We start from the raw sequence: 16,553 nt of genomic DNA, 5'->3' as shown, positions 1-16,553 counted from the left end.
GTCTTGGGCTGCAGGGTAATATGGCTGTGGCATACATGATCATATACTTACAGCAGGATAATGCACCATGTCATAAAGCGCAAATCATTTCAGACTGGTTTCTTGAACATGACAGTGAGTTCACTGTACTCAAATGCCTTCCACAGTCACCAGAGCTCAATCCAATAGAGCACCTTTGGGATGTGGTAGAATTCGCATCATGTATGTGCAGCCGACTAATCTGCAGCAACTGTGTGATGCTATCATGTCAACATGGAGCAAAATATCTGAGGAATATTTCAAGTACCTTACTGAATCTATGCCATGAAGAATTAAGGCAGTTATGAGGGGGTCCAATCAGGTACTAGTACGGTGTACCTAATAAAGTGGCCAGTTCTAAAACTTTGTGGGTTTTTCCGAAACTTTCAAAAATGGCTTCAAAGACTAACATCTGGTCGTTTAGGACTGCCATTGTGGTAATCTGATAAAAGTTTATCTATACACGCTTGGGAAACAAAATGTCCCTTTTAAGTTCTCGACACTTTTTAAGTTCTCCCTTTTTAAGAACTCGACATTGTAAGATGTGTTGGGGTTTCCCTTCTTTAAATATACTGAAGCCTTATAAAATATTGCTGGTGTGAATTCATTGACCAATGGCATTTCAAGTCTGTGAAATTTCCAAAAAGGACAGGCTCCTCATTTTATAAAGTTGAAGCCAAGATGGTCAAATTAAGCTCATAAAAATATAAATATAGAAAATATAGAAATAAATAAAACATAGAACTTTTTTGATGTGTATGAGTTTCTATTTATTTAAAATTAGCTTTAATTTTTATGTTGTAGATTTTTGTAATGTTTTCCATTTAAACATTATTTTTACTATATTTTAGAGATTTGCAATACATGATATTTGAGGGTTTTTTTAAAGGCCACATACACACTATCATTTAATTTAAATCTAATTTAACGTTTTAATTTTGATGGTTAACAGTAAATGATGGATTAAGGAGCACTAGTCAGGGAGATTTGCCTAAATGAACCTTGTCTTACCTCACACACTTTTTAATCAAAGTTGCTGGAGAATGCAGTAAATTTTTGCAGTAATTTCACAAACATATTTATATATTCATATTTTTTTGTAAAGCCGTAAATTAGGAACTTTAAGGCTCTTTAAGACTCATTGCCAACTCTGTGGTTCTCCTACAATACATTTACAGCAAAATACCATGTAGTTTCCTAGTAAAAACCGTAATTTGACACTTTTAAGAAATCCCAGGCTAACACTTCAGGTTTCTTCTCGGTTCGGTTTGTCTTTACCACAGAATGCTTTTGTAGACCTATTTATGATGAAGTGATTCTGCACTCCTCCCAAGCACTTGCAACGACAGGATCAACAAAGTCTGATTACCCATGTCTGTGAAGTCAGGACAGGACTGAGCAAACGGGCACTTATATCCATGGGGTGCATCTGCAGCAAATAAACAACTCTGCACAATAAAAAATAGGAAAGCAAAAATATATATCAGGGATATCAGACGACTTTCTGTTACAGAAATGTTTTTTAATCCACTAAAAAGCATTACATGATATTACATGGTGTAGTAGTAGTTGTACTACTACTACTACTACTAATACTAATATTTATTTTGAAGTGGTACCTCATGAGATCAGGATCATCATTTACATCAGTCACATTGTCCTGATGATTGATGTCCTACAAAACAGACGGTATGAATTTAAGTCTTGTCTGATAATTAACCTTCGGAGTAAATTCACCAGGAGAAATGACATGTGATAATCATTTCATATAAGCAGTACACAGAATTCAAAGCTACCACATACCAAAGCTAACACCAAAAGCAGTCAGTAAAACTTTAAAAAAGAGGCATTGTGCATTAGAGTAGGTGATGTGTTTAAAGAGAAAAAAGAGACTGCATTCCAGAAAATGAGATATCACAGCTCATCTATTTACATTTACTTTTGGTTAAAGGTGCAGTAGGTGAACTTTCATAATGCTAACAGCTTAGCATAAATCTCTGAATCACAGTCCCTCCCCTGCCGTCTAGAGCCACGCCTCCTGAAACACGAGCACAGCAAAAGAACCCTCTCTCATCTGTTAAAAGCGACTAGTGCTTGTCCGACGAGCAAGCCAAACTGACATGCTATTTCAGAGTGAATATTAAGAGTTGCATGGTAAACAACACAGGGAGAGACTAGGCGGAATAGCGGTGTTTACTTGTGTTTTGTTGGTAAACTAATTAAAATCTACATTATAGATGCTGTAAAAGGTCCCTTATGAAACTGAAAATAGTCTTATCAATCTTTTATCGGAAGATTTTAGTGGCTGAACAACACTTCTGTGCAGATATAACCCATTTGTAACAACATCTAACATTACATCAGCTTTGCATGAAGCTAAAACAGTTTTAAAACAGAACATTACCTGTCTACGAGAAACCCTTCAGACATTGTGTCATCCTTTCTCCAGCGTGCAAAGGTAACTACAATATTGATTCAGGTTTTTAAGGAGTTTTGATTAAGCAGGTTTTCACTGATCGCGCGCCCTCTCTCGTGAACGCGTGGCACAAACAGTGGTCTTCAGAGATGCGTATAAACAGCTGTGCAGTTGTTCAAATCTGCATTTGCTGACAGACAGATTGGGCTACTTATCGGAATTATGAGAGATGTCGCTCCGACTCTATTTAATTGGATGAACATTTTATAGTTTTATGCCTTACCCAAAATATAAAAATACATTTAAACACATTTAGATCATTTACTTGAATCATTACTATTGGACTGTGAAGAGACTTTCAACCAGCACAACAAAAAATGCTTCTGAAGACGATCACCTACTGCACCTGCACCTACTACGGAGGTCTAGAAAAATGAACTCAGGTAAAGTAGTCTTTACTTAGGCCAAATCCCATATCTACCCCTAAGCCCTTCACCTTACCCCTCGTTTTGCGCATGCACGCCAAGTGGTAGGGGTGCCCCAATTCTTTTTAGCTTGAAGATGTAGGGCTAAGGGGAAGGGGTGAATAGCCCTTCGAACGAAGATTTTTCAGGACCACACTTGAAACCAAGGGGTAAGAAAATTTCCCAGAATACACCAGCCACAACGGCAGTATTGCTGAACCCGGAAGTAAGGAGATCCACAAAATTGTATTTTTTGTCATTATTACAAATTTTTATGACAAACGAACACGTTTTAATATATTCATAACCGCATTTGTGTTTTTTACCGTCATGAATTTTTTTTTTTAAAAACGCTTGACTTCCCGATCTATAATCCCTATTAATAACTCCTGTACAGCAGTCCCACAGCATTCTGACACTCGAATACCCTGTCAATAATGTCTAGTGGCTGTCAATTGGCATTTTACAGTCCTTGCTATAATGAATTGAGGAAAGAGAACATCATGAGATATCACAGCTTATCTATTTGCATTTACTTATGGTTAAGATGTCTAGAAAAATGAACCTAGGTAAAGTACCATATCCATACCTTGCCATTAGACTGCCCTGTTTGACATAACCACTTCTCCAGAAGAATATTCCGGATCTTTAGAAGATCAACACTGTTGATGGAGGCGATCTCGCTGGCCACGCTATGAATATCTGATCAATTACAGAAAAAGGGGGTGGAGTTAACAAAAAAAAGTCTGTCTCTACACACACACACACACACACACACACACACACACACACACACACACACACACACACACACACACACACACTATACAACATTGCTTTGGTTGTGTTTGGGTTTGATGCACCAGCATACACATTGATACAGACTATCTTTTTTTTTAACAACAACAGTTAATAACAGTTAATAACAGTTCATTTCTTGCGACTAAAATCAATTGAAGTGAATGAAACTGGAAGTCTCAAACCAATGAAGGTACAATAGTAAAGGAATAAGGAAAATACTGTACTGTTTATCCATACCAAGGTTGTATAGCTTTTATTTCAATGCTATTTTTACATTTGCTGTAAATTTTAGCTCAGTTTTAGTTTGTTTCATTGATGGTTTTGTTAGTTTTTGTTTATTTTTTATTTTATGAACAACACATTATTATTTAGTTTTTATATATTAAGTATGAGTATTACTAATTGTAGTTTAACAGGTAACAGAACACATCTATAGCTTTGACCAAAACAAAGTTTAGTGTTTGCACAGCTTAAATCAACTCTTGCTCAAATCTCTTAGTAACAAAAGTAAGATAATCGTTTGAACAGACACTGAACCCAAAACCAAACAAGCTAAAAATAAAAACTTAAATAGAATTTGAAATTAGAAAGAATTTAGACAAAGTTCTAAATTGTAAATGTTAATACAAAAAGCAAAGTTTGCAAGAAAATGTTTTTGTTGTAAAAGCGCCATCTACAGGTTCTTCTCCAAACTGCCGGAGGTCAGAATGTTTTCCACCAGAGAATAAGTGCTTAATATTTTGGAAAAAGTTGTTTTTTTATTTTTTTTTTATTAGTTTTAATTGTTTTTTTTAGAAACATATAACCAGAGGGAACAAAACAAACAAATAAAAAAATAATAATACATACATGCATGCATACATATAAACGTATATAGGCAAATATATCCATTCCACATATGTATGTATATACATACATAAAAATCTATAATTACCCCACCAAAATAAATAAATAAAATAAGTATAAAATAAAATATAATAAAAGGTTCACAATAATGCATAACCTCTAGAATTATGTAAATGGTAAATAATAAATAATTATATTGTCGTTGTGGAGAAAGCCAGCCATTTACTCCATTTCTTTTCAAAGATCGCTAATTGTAATTGAAGTTTATGTGTAATTTTTTCCATTTCCTGCTTTAAATTTGAACCATTGATCTTTAGTTGGTGGGTCTTTCTTAATACCATTTCCGGGTTATAGCTTTTTACTTGTTGCGATTTTGGAAAATGTTTATTATTATTTTATTACAGTTACAGTTGAATGGAAAAAAAGTTATTAGTTCTCCTTTTTTAAATGTTTTATAAGGGTTGTTTAACAGACCCAGGCCATTTTTACAGCTTTTCCTATTTTTCTTCTTGAGAAAGTCTTATTTCTTTTAGTTTGGCTGGAATAAAAGCAGTTTTTAAAAACATTTCAATATCATTTGCTCCCTTGATAATTTTGTTTTCTATCATCTACAGAACAAACAACTGTTGTCCAGTGATTTGCCTAATTATACAAACTTGCCTAGTTAACCTAACTAACCTAAGCATTACAACTCAATACCAGTATCTTGCAAAATATTTTAAAATAGTAAAATATTATGTACTGCCATCACAGCAAAGACAAAAGAAATCAGTTATTAAATCTATTCAATTTAAAAATATGTTGAAAATATATATTGTCTTTGGTAAACTTCACAGAAGGGCTAATCATTTTGACATTAAGTGTAGTTTTTCAGTCACTGTTATTAGTTTCAGTCAGTTTTAGGTTTCAACTTTATTGTGAAATTTGTATTTAACTTCCGTTAATAAAAAGGTTTTGCACTTACAGTTTTAGACTCAGCTTTCATTTACTGAAATAACCTTGATTCATACCAGGGTAGGTCTGCCCAGCAGGGTTTTTCATCCGGTCCAGCACTGAGCTATGCTCAAAGAGAGCTACAATGAGACGTCCAGGCAGTCCTGTGAGTTTAAGGAGCTCTGGAGAGCCGAGCTGAGATGAAAGAAGAGCGTTTTCTGTGGCCGATCGCTGATATTGCAACTGCAGCTTGGAGATCAGAGCTTCACCCCGAGCCTGCAGACTTTCCTGGTAAAACACAAACAAGACATGCTAGTTGAAGAGACAGCAATAAAGTACAATGATATCCCAAATAAATGAAGTGCTTTTAATCAGTGTTGCCACAATACTGGAACTTCGATGCGATACCTTAAAAAATATTGATATTAGATACCACTTTGGATACTGCAAAGACAACACAAAATTGTTTATACAGCTATGCATGTCAGTGCTTTACTAAATTAATTGTATTTAATAGTATTAGTGCATTTACTTAGCACTGCCGGTAGCGATACCAAAAGCAAGATTGCATCGTTTTAAATACTCCGGTATCGATACTTTTCAAAATATCAATTTTTTTACAACACTAGATTTAACTAATAATTTGAAATATTATGGCTTTTACTCTTTATCCATGTTAAGCTGCTTTGACACGATCTACATTGTAAACAGCACTATAGAAATCAAGATTAATTAAAAAGATGAAAACAAAGGTGGACATCAGATCATTCCAAAATCAACTAATAACAAAGAATAGGTGTAAAACTAAAATGAACATTGCAAAAACAACAAATTTCCCTTCATGTTTTGAAAAATAAGAGGTCACTGAAGTATAAAAACATACAGTGAAAGTGTCTAATACTACTGTTGGAAGGCTCTGAGAATCAATAATATAGAGCATTATTACATTAAATTCATTGATGGTAAGTCTCACATTAAAATGCTTTTTAAAATGTCTCTGAAACCTCATAAAATCAGATTAGCCAAGTAGAAATGTCTCCATTCATATTTCTCTATTTATCAAGAAAGCATAACAAATTACAGACAATAGATTTGCAAAGTGTAGTGTTTACCAAACAATAAATCTATATTTTCTTTGAGAAGTCAACATACCTCCAAAGTATCAGACTTTAGCAGCTTGTGTACAAGATCCAGGCTAAACTTTAGGAAATCAGTCTTTACTGCACCTGGAATCAAATAATGATTATGGTGATAAAAATGATGATGATAATTAACAAAAACAATAAGCAACTAACAACAATAACAATAACAACAATTGTAATTATTATTATTATTATTATTATTATTATTATTATTATTAAAAACATGAAGTTATCATTATTATTTATTATTATTATTATAAATTTTTTATTGTTGCCAAAAATAATTATTAATATTACATATTATTAATAGCATTAACAATAACAATAAAGTAATAAAAACACAACAAAACATTATTATTATTATTATTATTATTATTAATAATAATAGTAATTAATATTATTTATGATTAACAACAATAACAATCGCTAATTTAAACAATAAATATTTATAATTATTATTATTGTTGTTGTTATTTATAATAATAATAATTAATAATAATATTAATACACTAATTAAAATAAATATTTATAATAATAATTTGTATTTATATTACAACTATTGCTAAAATAATATAATTTTTTATCAAAAACTAATAATTATTATCAATAATAATTATAATTATTAATAATCATAATAATTATTACTGTTGTTATTCATAACAATTATTATTATTAAGTATATTTATAAGTTTTTGTATTTGTTTGTATTTATGATCACAATGCCTTAGCTCATGTACACATCCTCTGACACATCATACGCGAGGGAAAAAACATTTTGTAACACGTTGGTCTGCTCCTCACTTAATGTATTTTCTAAGTCAATATTTGTCCACGGGTGTCAGTACAACGGTGTCGATCCCATCGGCCGGCTCACCTGCTGGAAGGTCCTGGGCGATTTTATGTACTGTGGCGGCAGCCAGTTCCAGATTCTGAATGCAAAGCGCATGCTGAAACACACTATCAGTCACACTGCACAACTCTTTGCTGGAGCCAAGATGCTGGATTTTCTTTGTCTGGTCCATGAGCAAAGGCAAGAGACTCTTCTTGAACACATGGTTTACGGCTAAAACATACAGCTTATCCAGATTAACCTGGGGAAAAAAAGCACACTTTATTTTGGTCCGTTTGTTGAATTTAAGTTTCATTGCAATTAATTCTCAATAGATTGTAAGTAGACTGTAAGGTTGGGGTTTGGGTAAGTTGACATGTACCTTTAAAGTTTCTTATAGTCAGTTAAATGTCTGTCTAGCAGCAGTATCAACAGATATTAAGCAGACAGTCTACTAACACTCAAATGGACCTTCAAAATAATGTGTTACCTAAACAAAATGGAAATCTCACTTTTGTTTAGTTGATATTATGTTATTAGGCAGTGGAGGATAACGGTTTCAAGCGTCACCTCAGTTTGGAAACCACTAAAATTTTCTGCTAAACCTTTTTTTGGGGGGGGTTACCTGTTCTTTACAACTATTTTATGTACTGTAGTTTTTTAGGGCAACAGTATCTCCAGCAGAACAGGACCATCCATATCTAAAGCTACTGTCCAGCCCACGATTCAGGAAACAATTAAACAAATCACTTATAAACCTATATCCAAAAATGCTACGGTGAACAGTGGCTTAATGTATATCCCCAAAAAAGAAAGATATCCAAAGATGCCTTTTCAAGTTGTAAAGAAATCAGTGTTTTTCAAACTAATGAAGACAGAAGTCAGTGATTTATTTCAATTATTTAGCCTGACATGTTTACGGTTTCGAAAAATTTGAAATGTTTTCTAAAATAAAATATATTGTGTTCAATGGGGGGAAAAAATGTTGTTGGAATATGTTCCAAATATGTCGGATGAACATAGAGCAGTAATTAAAATAGCGTGAAACCCTGATGATTTTTCCTCAAGGTTTTCATACCGTAAAAATCTTATACTGGCCAGCCTATGCTATATTCATGTGCTGTAACTTCTAACCCTTGTCAAATTTGTTTTGTATATACTTATAGAATTGTGCATATAACACCCAAAATAACCACCTGAAAAAATCAGGTCAGTTCTGTCCGCTTTTTAAGTTCAAAGCATTTCTCCCACAAACAATATAAAGCATGTCTATGTGAGAACTAAGGGGTCTGTGGAAACATTTGGAAAGAAAAATCAAAAAATATAATGAGGTAGATGTATTAAAGCTGTGAAGTGGGTTATGAATGGAAGTTAAATAACATAAAACAGTAATACATGGGTAATATCCTGTAATAACAAACAAAACAAAAAAAAACTTAGAAATGTTAAATAAAAATAATAATACATGTAGGCAAACACTGTTACAATATGGCCTACATAAGGTAAAATTTCAGGTTAATATTAGTGTATTAATATAGTTAAATTTTAACTTATTTGATTTATTTATTTAAATCACAGTAAAACTGAACAAATATAATTGTTATTGTATGCTGTGCTATTTGTTGAATTTAGAGTAAGATCTGAAGCCCAGTTTGATTAGTTTTAATTTCCAATGACACAAAATGTTTAATGACAGCTAGGATTGTTTGTCATAATTTTTGTGAACACTGGACCATCGGCTATTTAAAGAAAATTTTTTTTTTAAAAATAAATAAAAATTATATATATATATATATATATATATATATATATATATATATATATATATATATATATATATATATATATATATTATATATATTGTGTGTATATATATATATATATATATATATATATATATATATATATATATATATATATATATATATATATTTATTTATTTATTTATTTATAAAATAATAATAGAAAGCTCAAACGAACTCCTATTTAGCTATTTTGGGGTGCAAAATGGTATTTATGAGGCACAAACCCCCAAAATGTGGATTTGTTTTCATGAAACCAGATAATAATTAAAATGAGAATTTAATACTTACGTTATATTATGCAAGTCTGGACTTTTATCCTTATAAGGGGTCTGCAGGTTGTCTGGTAGTACCTATTACATCTACTATACTATTACAGCATTTCTGCAAGTCAAATTGAAGACTTTAAGACGTTTTTAAGATCATCAAAATGAAATTTCAGACTTACATAGGGCTAAACGCTTTTAAATGGCGCCTAAAAAGTGCAGAAAAAAATATTTGCACTTGCCTCATAAAATATTAATCCTAAAAAAATAATTCTAGTTAGTTACAGCATTTCTCAGCCAAGTATTATATTTATATATTATATTTTAAAAGCAGATCCTGGTTGCCTAGTTGTATACTTTCTTTTTTTCAATATAACTTTAAAAAAACTCTTAAACTAAACTAAATGTTATTAAACTAAATGTATGCACACATGTTATAATGTTATTATATTGTTAGTGACTAGATCATTTTGGATCAATTGGGTAACTTTACATAAAGGAAAATCAAGACCCTTTTAAAATGATTTAAGACCTACAACACTGTATGTCAGTAAATTATTATTATTTTTTAAGATTTATTTTCTATTCTTTTATTTCCTAAAATATTGTTTTTGAAACTTAAGGCATTTAAGCCTTTTTAAGACACCGCAGACACCCTGAATTACTGTAATTTCATTGAAATGTGGCCAAACTTTTATTTCAACCTACAGTCTAATCAATTTCAGTATTAATCATTTTATCTATATTGTTTTCTTTTGATGATATGAGGTCTAAAACCTCAAAAACTAGTACACTGGCAAGGCGGGTACTGGGAAAACAAAATGCTTGCTTGATAATCTGTGGGTTAAAACACCCCTCAGTGGCTCAAAGCTGCAAACGCATCTACAGTACACAGCAAAATCCTCTGAGTAAAATCTACTCAGTTTACATTTAGATTTGGTCCCTCACTAAATTGAGTTAAAGTTACTCAAGTTAATGAGACAATGAAAGGATTAATTAGGTGATGGTTGAGCACTGATGATGAGCGCCTGCTGTTATAAAGCAGAAACAGAAGAGAAACACAAAACTACAACTGACTTTAGTCACAGCCTTAGATGAAATCAGCTGAAATATAATACATTGAATTTCATAAAATCTCAGCAGAGGATCAAATCAAACAATAAGCAACTCCACAATCAGCAGCTTTACTTATTACCAACCTGTTTGCAAAATGAAGAGCAAAAGCGCTTACTGGCCCTCACTGCACTCTTTTTTTGGTCTTATAAAAACTTTAAAGAACAACTGTGATATGTTGCATCATAGATGCGTTCAACAACACATATATTAGTTTTTAGACATTTTATTTTTAGGGTGTACTTCTAAATGTAATTATTCATCTAGTGGCTGTGTTATATTATTTAATTACATGTATTTAAGTCACGATTTACCCTATTGTTAGGGCCAGACGGAATCTGCGGATGTTTTTTGCTATGTATTTCTGCGGAATTATTTTGGGAGTATCCAGCGGAGTATCATAACCAAATTCTTAATATATTAAATAAAAAGTAACAAATTACTGAATAAAAACTGAACAAATTCAGATTTACACATTTACTCAAGTAAATAAACAGAATTAATGATGGGCTAAAAATCTGCAGAAATCTGCGGAATTCTGCGGAAAACCTGTGGGCCTGTGATTCCGTGTGGGCCTACCTATTGGCATATTACCTGCCAATCATTAAGATATGAACTGCTTATAAGCACTTAAAGTATGATTTTAGTCTACATGGCTAACAGGTTAATCCTATGCAATACCTAAACCCAACCACTACCTTACTGTTAATAAGCAACGAATAAGTAATTTGAGCGAATAGCTTATTGTTTAATAGGGTGAATTGTGACTGAAAATAAAGTATTAATGTATTACAATAGTCAGTACAGGATATGTGTAAACCAAGGACACTTTCATTTTTAGTTTGGAGTTAAAATAGTGAATGCTTCAGTTAAATAGCTGTGTTTTTGTTCTTCTATTGACCTTATTCTAAAATGCGGAAGTGCGCCTGTTTGCGCGATTGTCTTAGAACTTCCGATTCAGTCGCCTATGGGAGAAATGACTAGGAATAATAAACGGCAGAAAACGGTCAAACTACTTGCTCTACAAACAAATGTTTGCATGACTATACAGACCAAGTTGAATAATATAATAAAAAAATATTAAATTGCAACATCAAGCAGCGTAACGAGCAGTTTTAAATGTCAAAAAATGAATGGAAGTAAATGAGACCGGAAGTTTCAAGCCAAAAAGATTCAAATGGCAGCGCCCGCTCGTCGGCGGAGAATAAGGTGTATATGTTGCATGTGTTTGGCTGCTTATAATAACAAAGGTAAATAAACTATTATTCACATATTTTTACTGTGAAAATATCATTTAAATATTTCATTTATTAATTAATCTATTATAACATGTTTAGCGGAAATAACAAAAAAGTCAATAAAACCAACAGCAGCAGTAGCTTTTTAAAGCATGCATTACCTTCATTAATTTACAGATGAGAAGAAGTGTTGGTAAAGTCTCCTCGCTAAGTTCTGGAGCTGTGAGCACACAACAGGGGAAAAACAGGACAAGGAAAACATTAATAACATCGATACCATCAAACAACAATAATGACAATAATAATAATGGAAGAATAATTTAGGACAAATTCAAAGCTGAATGAAATCAACCAAAAGTTTTATACAGTGCTGAGTTGTAACTGATTACATGTAATCTGGATTACATCATCAGATTCCAAAAATTAAATACTTGTAATTAGAAAACTTTTCATTGTAAAAACACTCATTAAAAGATTATGGATGACATGATGGCATATTCTTCACCCAATGGAAGTAGTTTATTCTAATCCTTCGTCTGTCTTTTTAAAAACTCGTAAGTTTGTTGACTAACTGGTGCACACTTCCTGACAAAAGTCTTGTCGTCAATCCCAGTTGTACTAACTTGACTTTTAGTTGATCATTTCAAAAATGTGGCAGAAGGTCAATTTTTCTGCTGAATCATCTGTTGAGCTGCATCCCAATCATCACACATACTGCAGAAGACCTACTGTAACCTGCATGGACCCAAGATTCTCACAGAAATCAGTCAAGTTTGGTGAAGAAAACAACATGGTTTGGGGTTACATCCAGTATAGGGGCGTGCGAGAGATCTGCAGAGTGGATGCAAATTCTTCAAGCAGGATAGCGCTCCTCATCCTTTAGCCTCCATATAAAAGTTCCTGAAGGCAAAGGTCAAGATCCTTAAGGATTGGCCAGCCTAGTCACCAGAAATGAACATTATTGAGCATGTCTGAGGTAAGATGAAGGAGGCACTGAAGATGAATCCAAAGAATCTTGATGAACTCTAGGAGTCCAGCAGGAACGCTTTCTTTGCCATTCCAGATGACTTTATTAATAAGTTATTTGAGTCATTGCAGAGATGTATGGATGCAGTCCTCCAAGCTCATTTTTCCACTGCAGCATGACTTTATATTCTATACTGTTCATTACTTCTGTTAAGTAAGACTTTTGACTAAGCAAAGTCAGACCTCACTGTCCTAATTAAATAATTAAAAATCAAGGCATGATCATATTGTATTTTGGTGAAAAGTGTAATCTAGAGGCTTTTGCCTTTCATATAAGCCACTTCTGATATCAAATGATCAACTAGAAGTCATGTTATTACATGACTTCTGTACATATATTCATATATTGTAACATATACACTTGTAATCATGTTTATCTATCTGCACACTACTGATTATTAATAGCAACCTGCACATATATTCATATATTGTAAATCTGTTCATAGCTTATCCAACCTGTATATAATGTTCATAGTACATCCATCTGTAAATATCACCATAGTTTTCTATAACTGCACTTTATAACTTATTCCTGTATCCTGCACTTGCTGCTATTGCACTGCTGGTTAGACCTAAACTGCATTTCGTTGCATTGTACTTGTACATGTGTAATGACAATAAAGTTGAATCTAATCTAATCTAATCTAAAAATTATTTGTTGTTCCTAAAACTTGGATAGGCGACAAAACTTTTGTCAGGTAGTGTATAATTGACAATTCAATGTAATAATACAAAATATCATGTAAACTAACTGGAGTGGATAGAAATCAAATTAATACAGACCATCAAAGGATCGATTTATATATATATATATATATATATATATTAGTGGTGTAACAATTTATCGTTGTACGATTTATTGCGATGCAAAAATATCTCGATATGCATCGTGGCGTTATGACGATTTGATTACGATATGACGTCCGTTTTCTCTTATTAGTTGAGCTGTTTGCATTTTCCAGAGACAGGCCTGTTTAATATATTTTCTAAAAGAAGGTTCAGTTTAACAAGTTGAAACAAAAGAAATACATAAAAAATAGTTTACTTGGTAAAATTTGCATTTAAGTTAAATTTTCAATTTTTATTTCAAATATCGTGATACATATCGAACCGTAAACATTATATCGTGATACACATCGTATCGTGAGCTGAGTGTATCGTTACACCCCTAATATATATATATATATATATATATATATATATATATATTTTTTTTTTTTTTTTTTTTTGTGCAGTTGTCTGAAACCCTGATGTAAATGTAACATTTCAGTTTTATGAAAATGTTATCAAGAAATGCAACATTTTATTTCTCTTATTTATATCAGTAAGGTACGTTTAAGGGTGTGTTTTAAATAAGTTAGAAACAAAGTAACTTGAATTTCAGTAAATTCCTAAGAGTAACCTAGACTGTGTTTACTAACTACACCTACAGTAATTAACTACACCTTCAGTACGTGTAATCTGAAATGCAATCAATCTGCAAGTAATCTACCCTCCACTGTGGGAACAGTACAGTTCAGTGAGCTAAACAGCAAAACCTTCATCACCCTGATATACATACAGACAATTTTCCAGAAGGCATGGCTGCTCTGGAAGAGCAGATGAAAAGGCAAGCGAGTGTTAGCTAGAGCAGTGGGTTCAAGACTGTTTTCCAAAAGATATGAGCTCTCCAGGTCAGTGGGGGGAGATATTCGTCTATGGGACTTTAGGTGCTGGAGTAATCCCACCATCTTAAAAATAAATCACACATGACACAAATAGCATTAAGCCATACAAGATTTTATAATGAAACTTTTTTCTGAATGACATATTTTACAGGAAATTGACTTACCTGACCAAGAGGTATAAGGGTTGTGCTCTCATCAGCCATCTGAATAGTTTTAAGCACTCGTTCTATCCACTCATAGTTGTATGGATTTAGCTGTACAGATCACATTCAGATTAGTAAAAAAAATGCATACCATTAGGTTAAACTCTACTAAACAAGATGGAACAACAAACTGACATGCGTTTAAGAAAATACTTAGTTAAACTGCAGTCACTCAACAATTTTCTGTATATGGACTTTCATTAATTCCCAAGCGAATACAGGAGACTGAAAGCACAAGCTTGTGCATAGTTGCTTTGTACTTCAATACTTTCAAAAGTTTGGTTAGCTTTGTTAAATTTTAGCTGATTGACCACGAGATGATTAATAACAAAAGTTTGGCCTCTTGATTCAATTTAAAAGAAGCAAATTTTAAATGTGCAGAAATGCAACTTTGCAATAAAGCAAAGTAGATTGCATAGTTTTACATTTTGAACGCATTTAAATAACAATCCACTTCTTTCGAAAACAGGCAAGTTTTACAAGTCACCTAGAGTTAAACAGTCGAGTTTTACCATTTTTTTACCAATTCAGACGATCTCCGGGTCTGGCGGGATCACTTTTAGCTTAGCTTAGCATAAATCATTGAATCAGATTAGACCATTAGCATCTTAGTTTAAAATCTCACTTTAAAATGACCAAAGAGTTTCATTAATTGAAACAAAGACCGATTAAATTTAAAAAAATGGTAAATCTCAACTTTTTGACTCAGGGAGGAAAAATTTGCCTATTTGTAAAAAAAAAAAAAGTGAAGTGTTTCTTTAAATGTTGAATTATGCATGTTTAACGTTTAGAATGCATTTAAACTACACTTCACTTCTTTTGAAAACAGGCTCATTTTACAAGTCACCTGGAGCTAAATAGTCATGTTTTAGCATTTTTTAATCCATTCAGAGGATCTCTGGGTCTGATGGGATGGCTTTTAGCTTAGCATAAATCATTGAATTGGATTAGACCATTAGCATCTTGGTTTAAAATCTCACTTTAAAATGACCAGAGAGTTTCAATAACTGAAACAGAGATAGATTGAATATATAAAAAAACTGTAAATCTCAACTCGGGGGGGAAAAGTGAGCCTATTTGCAAAAAAGTGAAGTTTTACTTTAAATGTTGAATTATGCAATGTTGCGTGTATGTCTATAGCACAAAATAATGAATTTCATATGAAACATTTTTTTTAATGAGCACAAATATGTGACGCAAAACCTTGGTTAAAGCTGTGTTGAGGCTGATCACAAGGTCTTTGGTAGAACCAAGCTGAGGGATAATCTGTAGAGCGCTTTCGAGCATGTCGTCTTTTCCTCGCAGTGACTCTTGAATCCGTAGGGAACTTTCAGCATCACCTTCTTCAATCTCCATCTCGTACCACCTGTCCTCCTGCAGTAGCAGAGTGGTTATGTACAGATTGATAGCAGAATAGCTGTCCAGTCCAAAAGTGCTGCAGAAAAAACACAATGCAATTGATTAATCGAAATGGGGTAACACCAATTAATAAAAAATATATATAATTAGTAGTCTTCAGTATTAAAACATTAAAAGAAACAGATTCTGTAAACTATTACAAGAAAAACATTGAGTGGTTAACTTGCCTGCAGTAATGCAGTATGATGTCGGGAGTGATGTTTTTGTTTTTCACAAGTGTAGGAATCAAGTTTCTCTTGGTCTCTGTGCACTGCCTAAACACAGACTGGATGGAAACCTATAGACAGGACGTATGTTTTTATACACAAATCCGACCATAACACCTGTGCTTTTGATTTGATTGATTATTAAATTACTTATAAAATGTATC

The 16,553-nt window shown here is 32.6% G+C and overlaps 1 protein-coding gene across 5 annotated transcripts in view; it reads right to left on the bottom strand.

Moving 5' to 3' along the window:
- Positions 1–16,553, bottom strand: part of kntc1 (kinetochore associated 1) — a 79,809-nt gene that overhangs the window by 15,539 nt on the left and 47,717 nt on the right. For all 5 annotated transcript variants that reach the window (XM_021476680.3, XM_009301982.5, XM_068221568.2 and 2 more), the window contains 11 exons: positions 16,351–16,460; positions 15,968–16,199; positions 14,726–14,815; positions 14,456–14,624; positions 12,030–12,088; positions 7,495–7,711; positions 6,631–6,704; positions 5,556–5,766; positions 3,488–3,600; positions 1,638–1,693; positions 1,388–1,466 (listed from right to left, as the gene is read on the bottom strand). In XM_021476680.3, coding sequence (XP_021332355.1) covers positions 1,388–1,466; positions 1,638–1,693; positions 3,488–3,600; positions 5,556–5,766; positions 6,631–6,704; positions 7,495–7,711; positions 12,030–12,088; positions 14,456–14,624; positions 14,726–14,815; positions 15,968–16,199; positions 16,351–16,460 — 1,410 coding nt within the window. The remainder of the gene's footprint in view (positions 1–1,387; positions 1,467–1,637; positions 1,694–3,487; positions 3,601–5,555; positions 5,767–6,630; positions 6,705–7,494; positions 7,712–12,029; positions 12,089–14,455; positions 14,625–14,725; positions 14,816–15,967; positions 16,200–16,350; positions 16,461–16,553) is intronic.

This window comes from Danio rerio, chromosome 5, assembly GCF_049306965.1.
Source record: "Danio rerio strain Tuebingen ecotype United States chromosome 5, GRCz12tu, whole genome shotgun sequence".
Taxonomy (NCBI): Eukaryota; Metazoa; Chordata; class Actinopteri; order Cypriniformes; family Danionidae; genus Danio; species Danio rerio.
The sequence above is the reverse complement of the archived record's forward strand: the minus strand, read 5'-3'. Positions and strand labels throughout refer to the sequence as shown.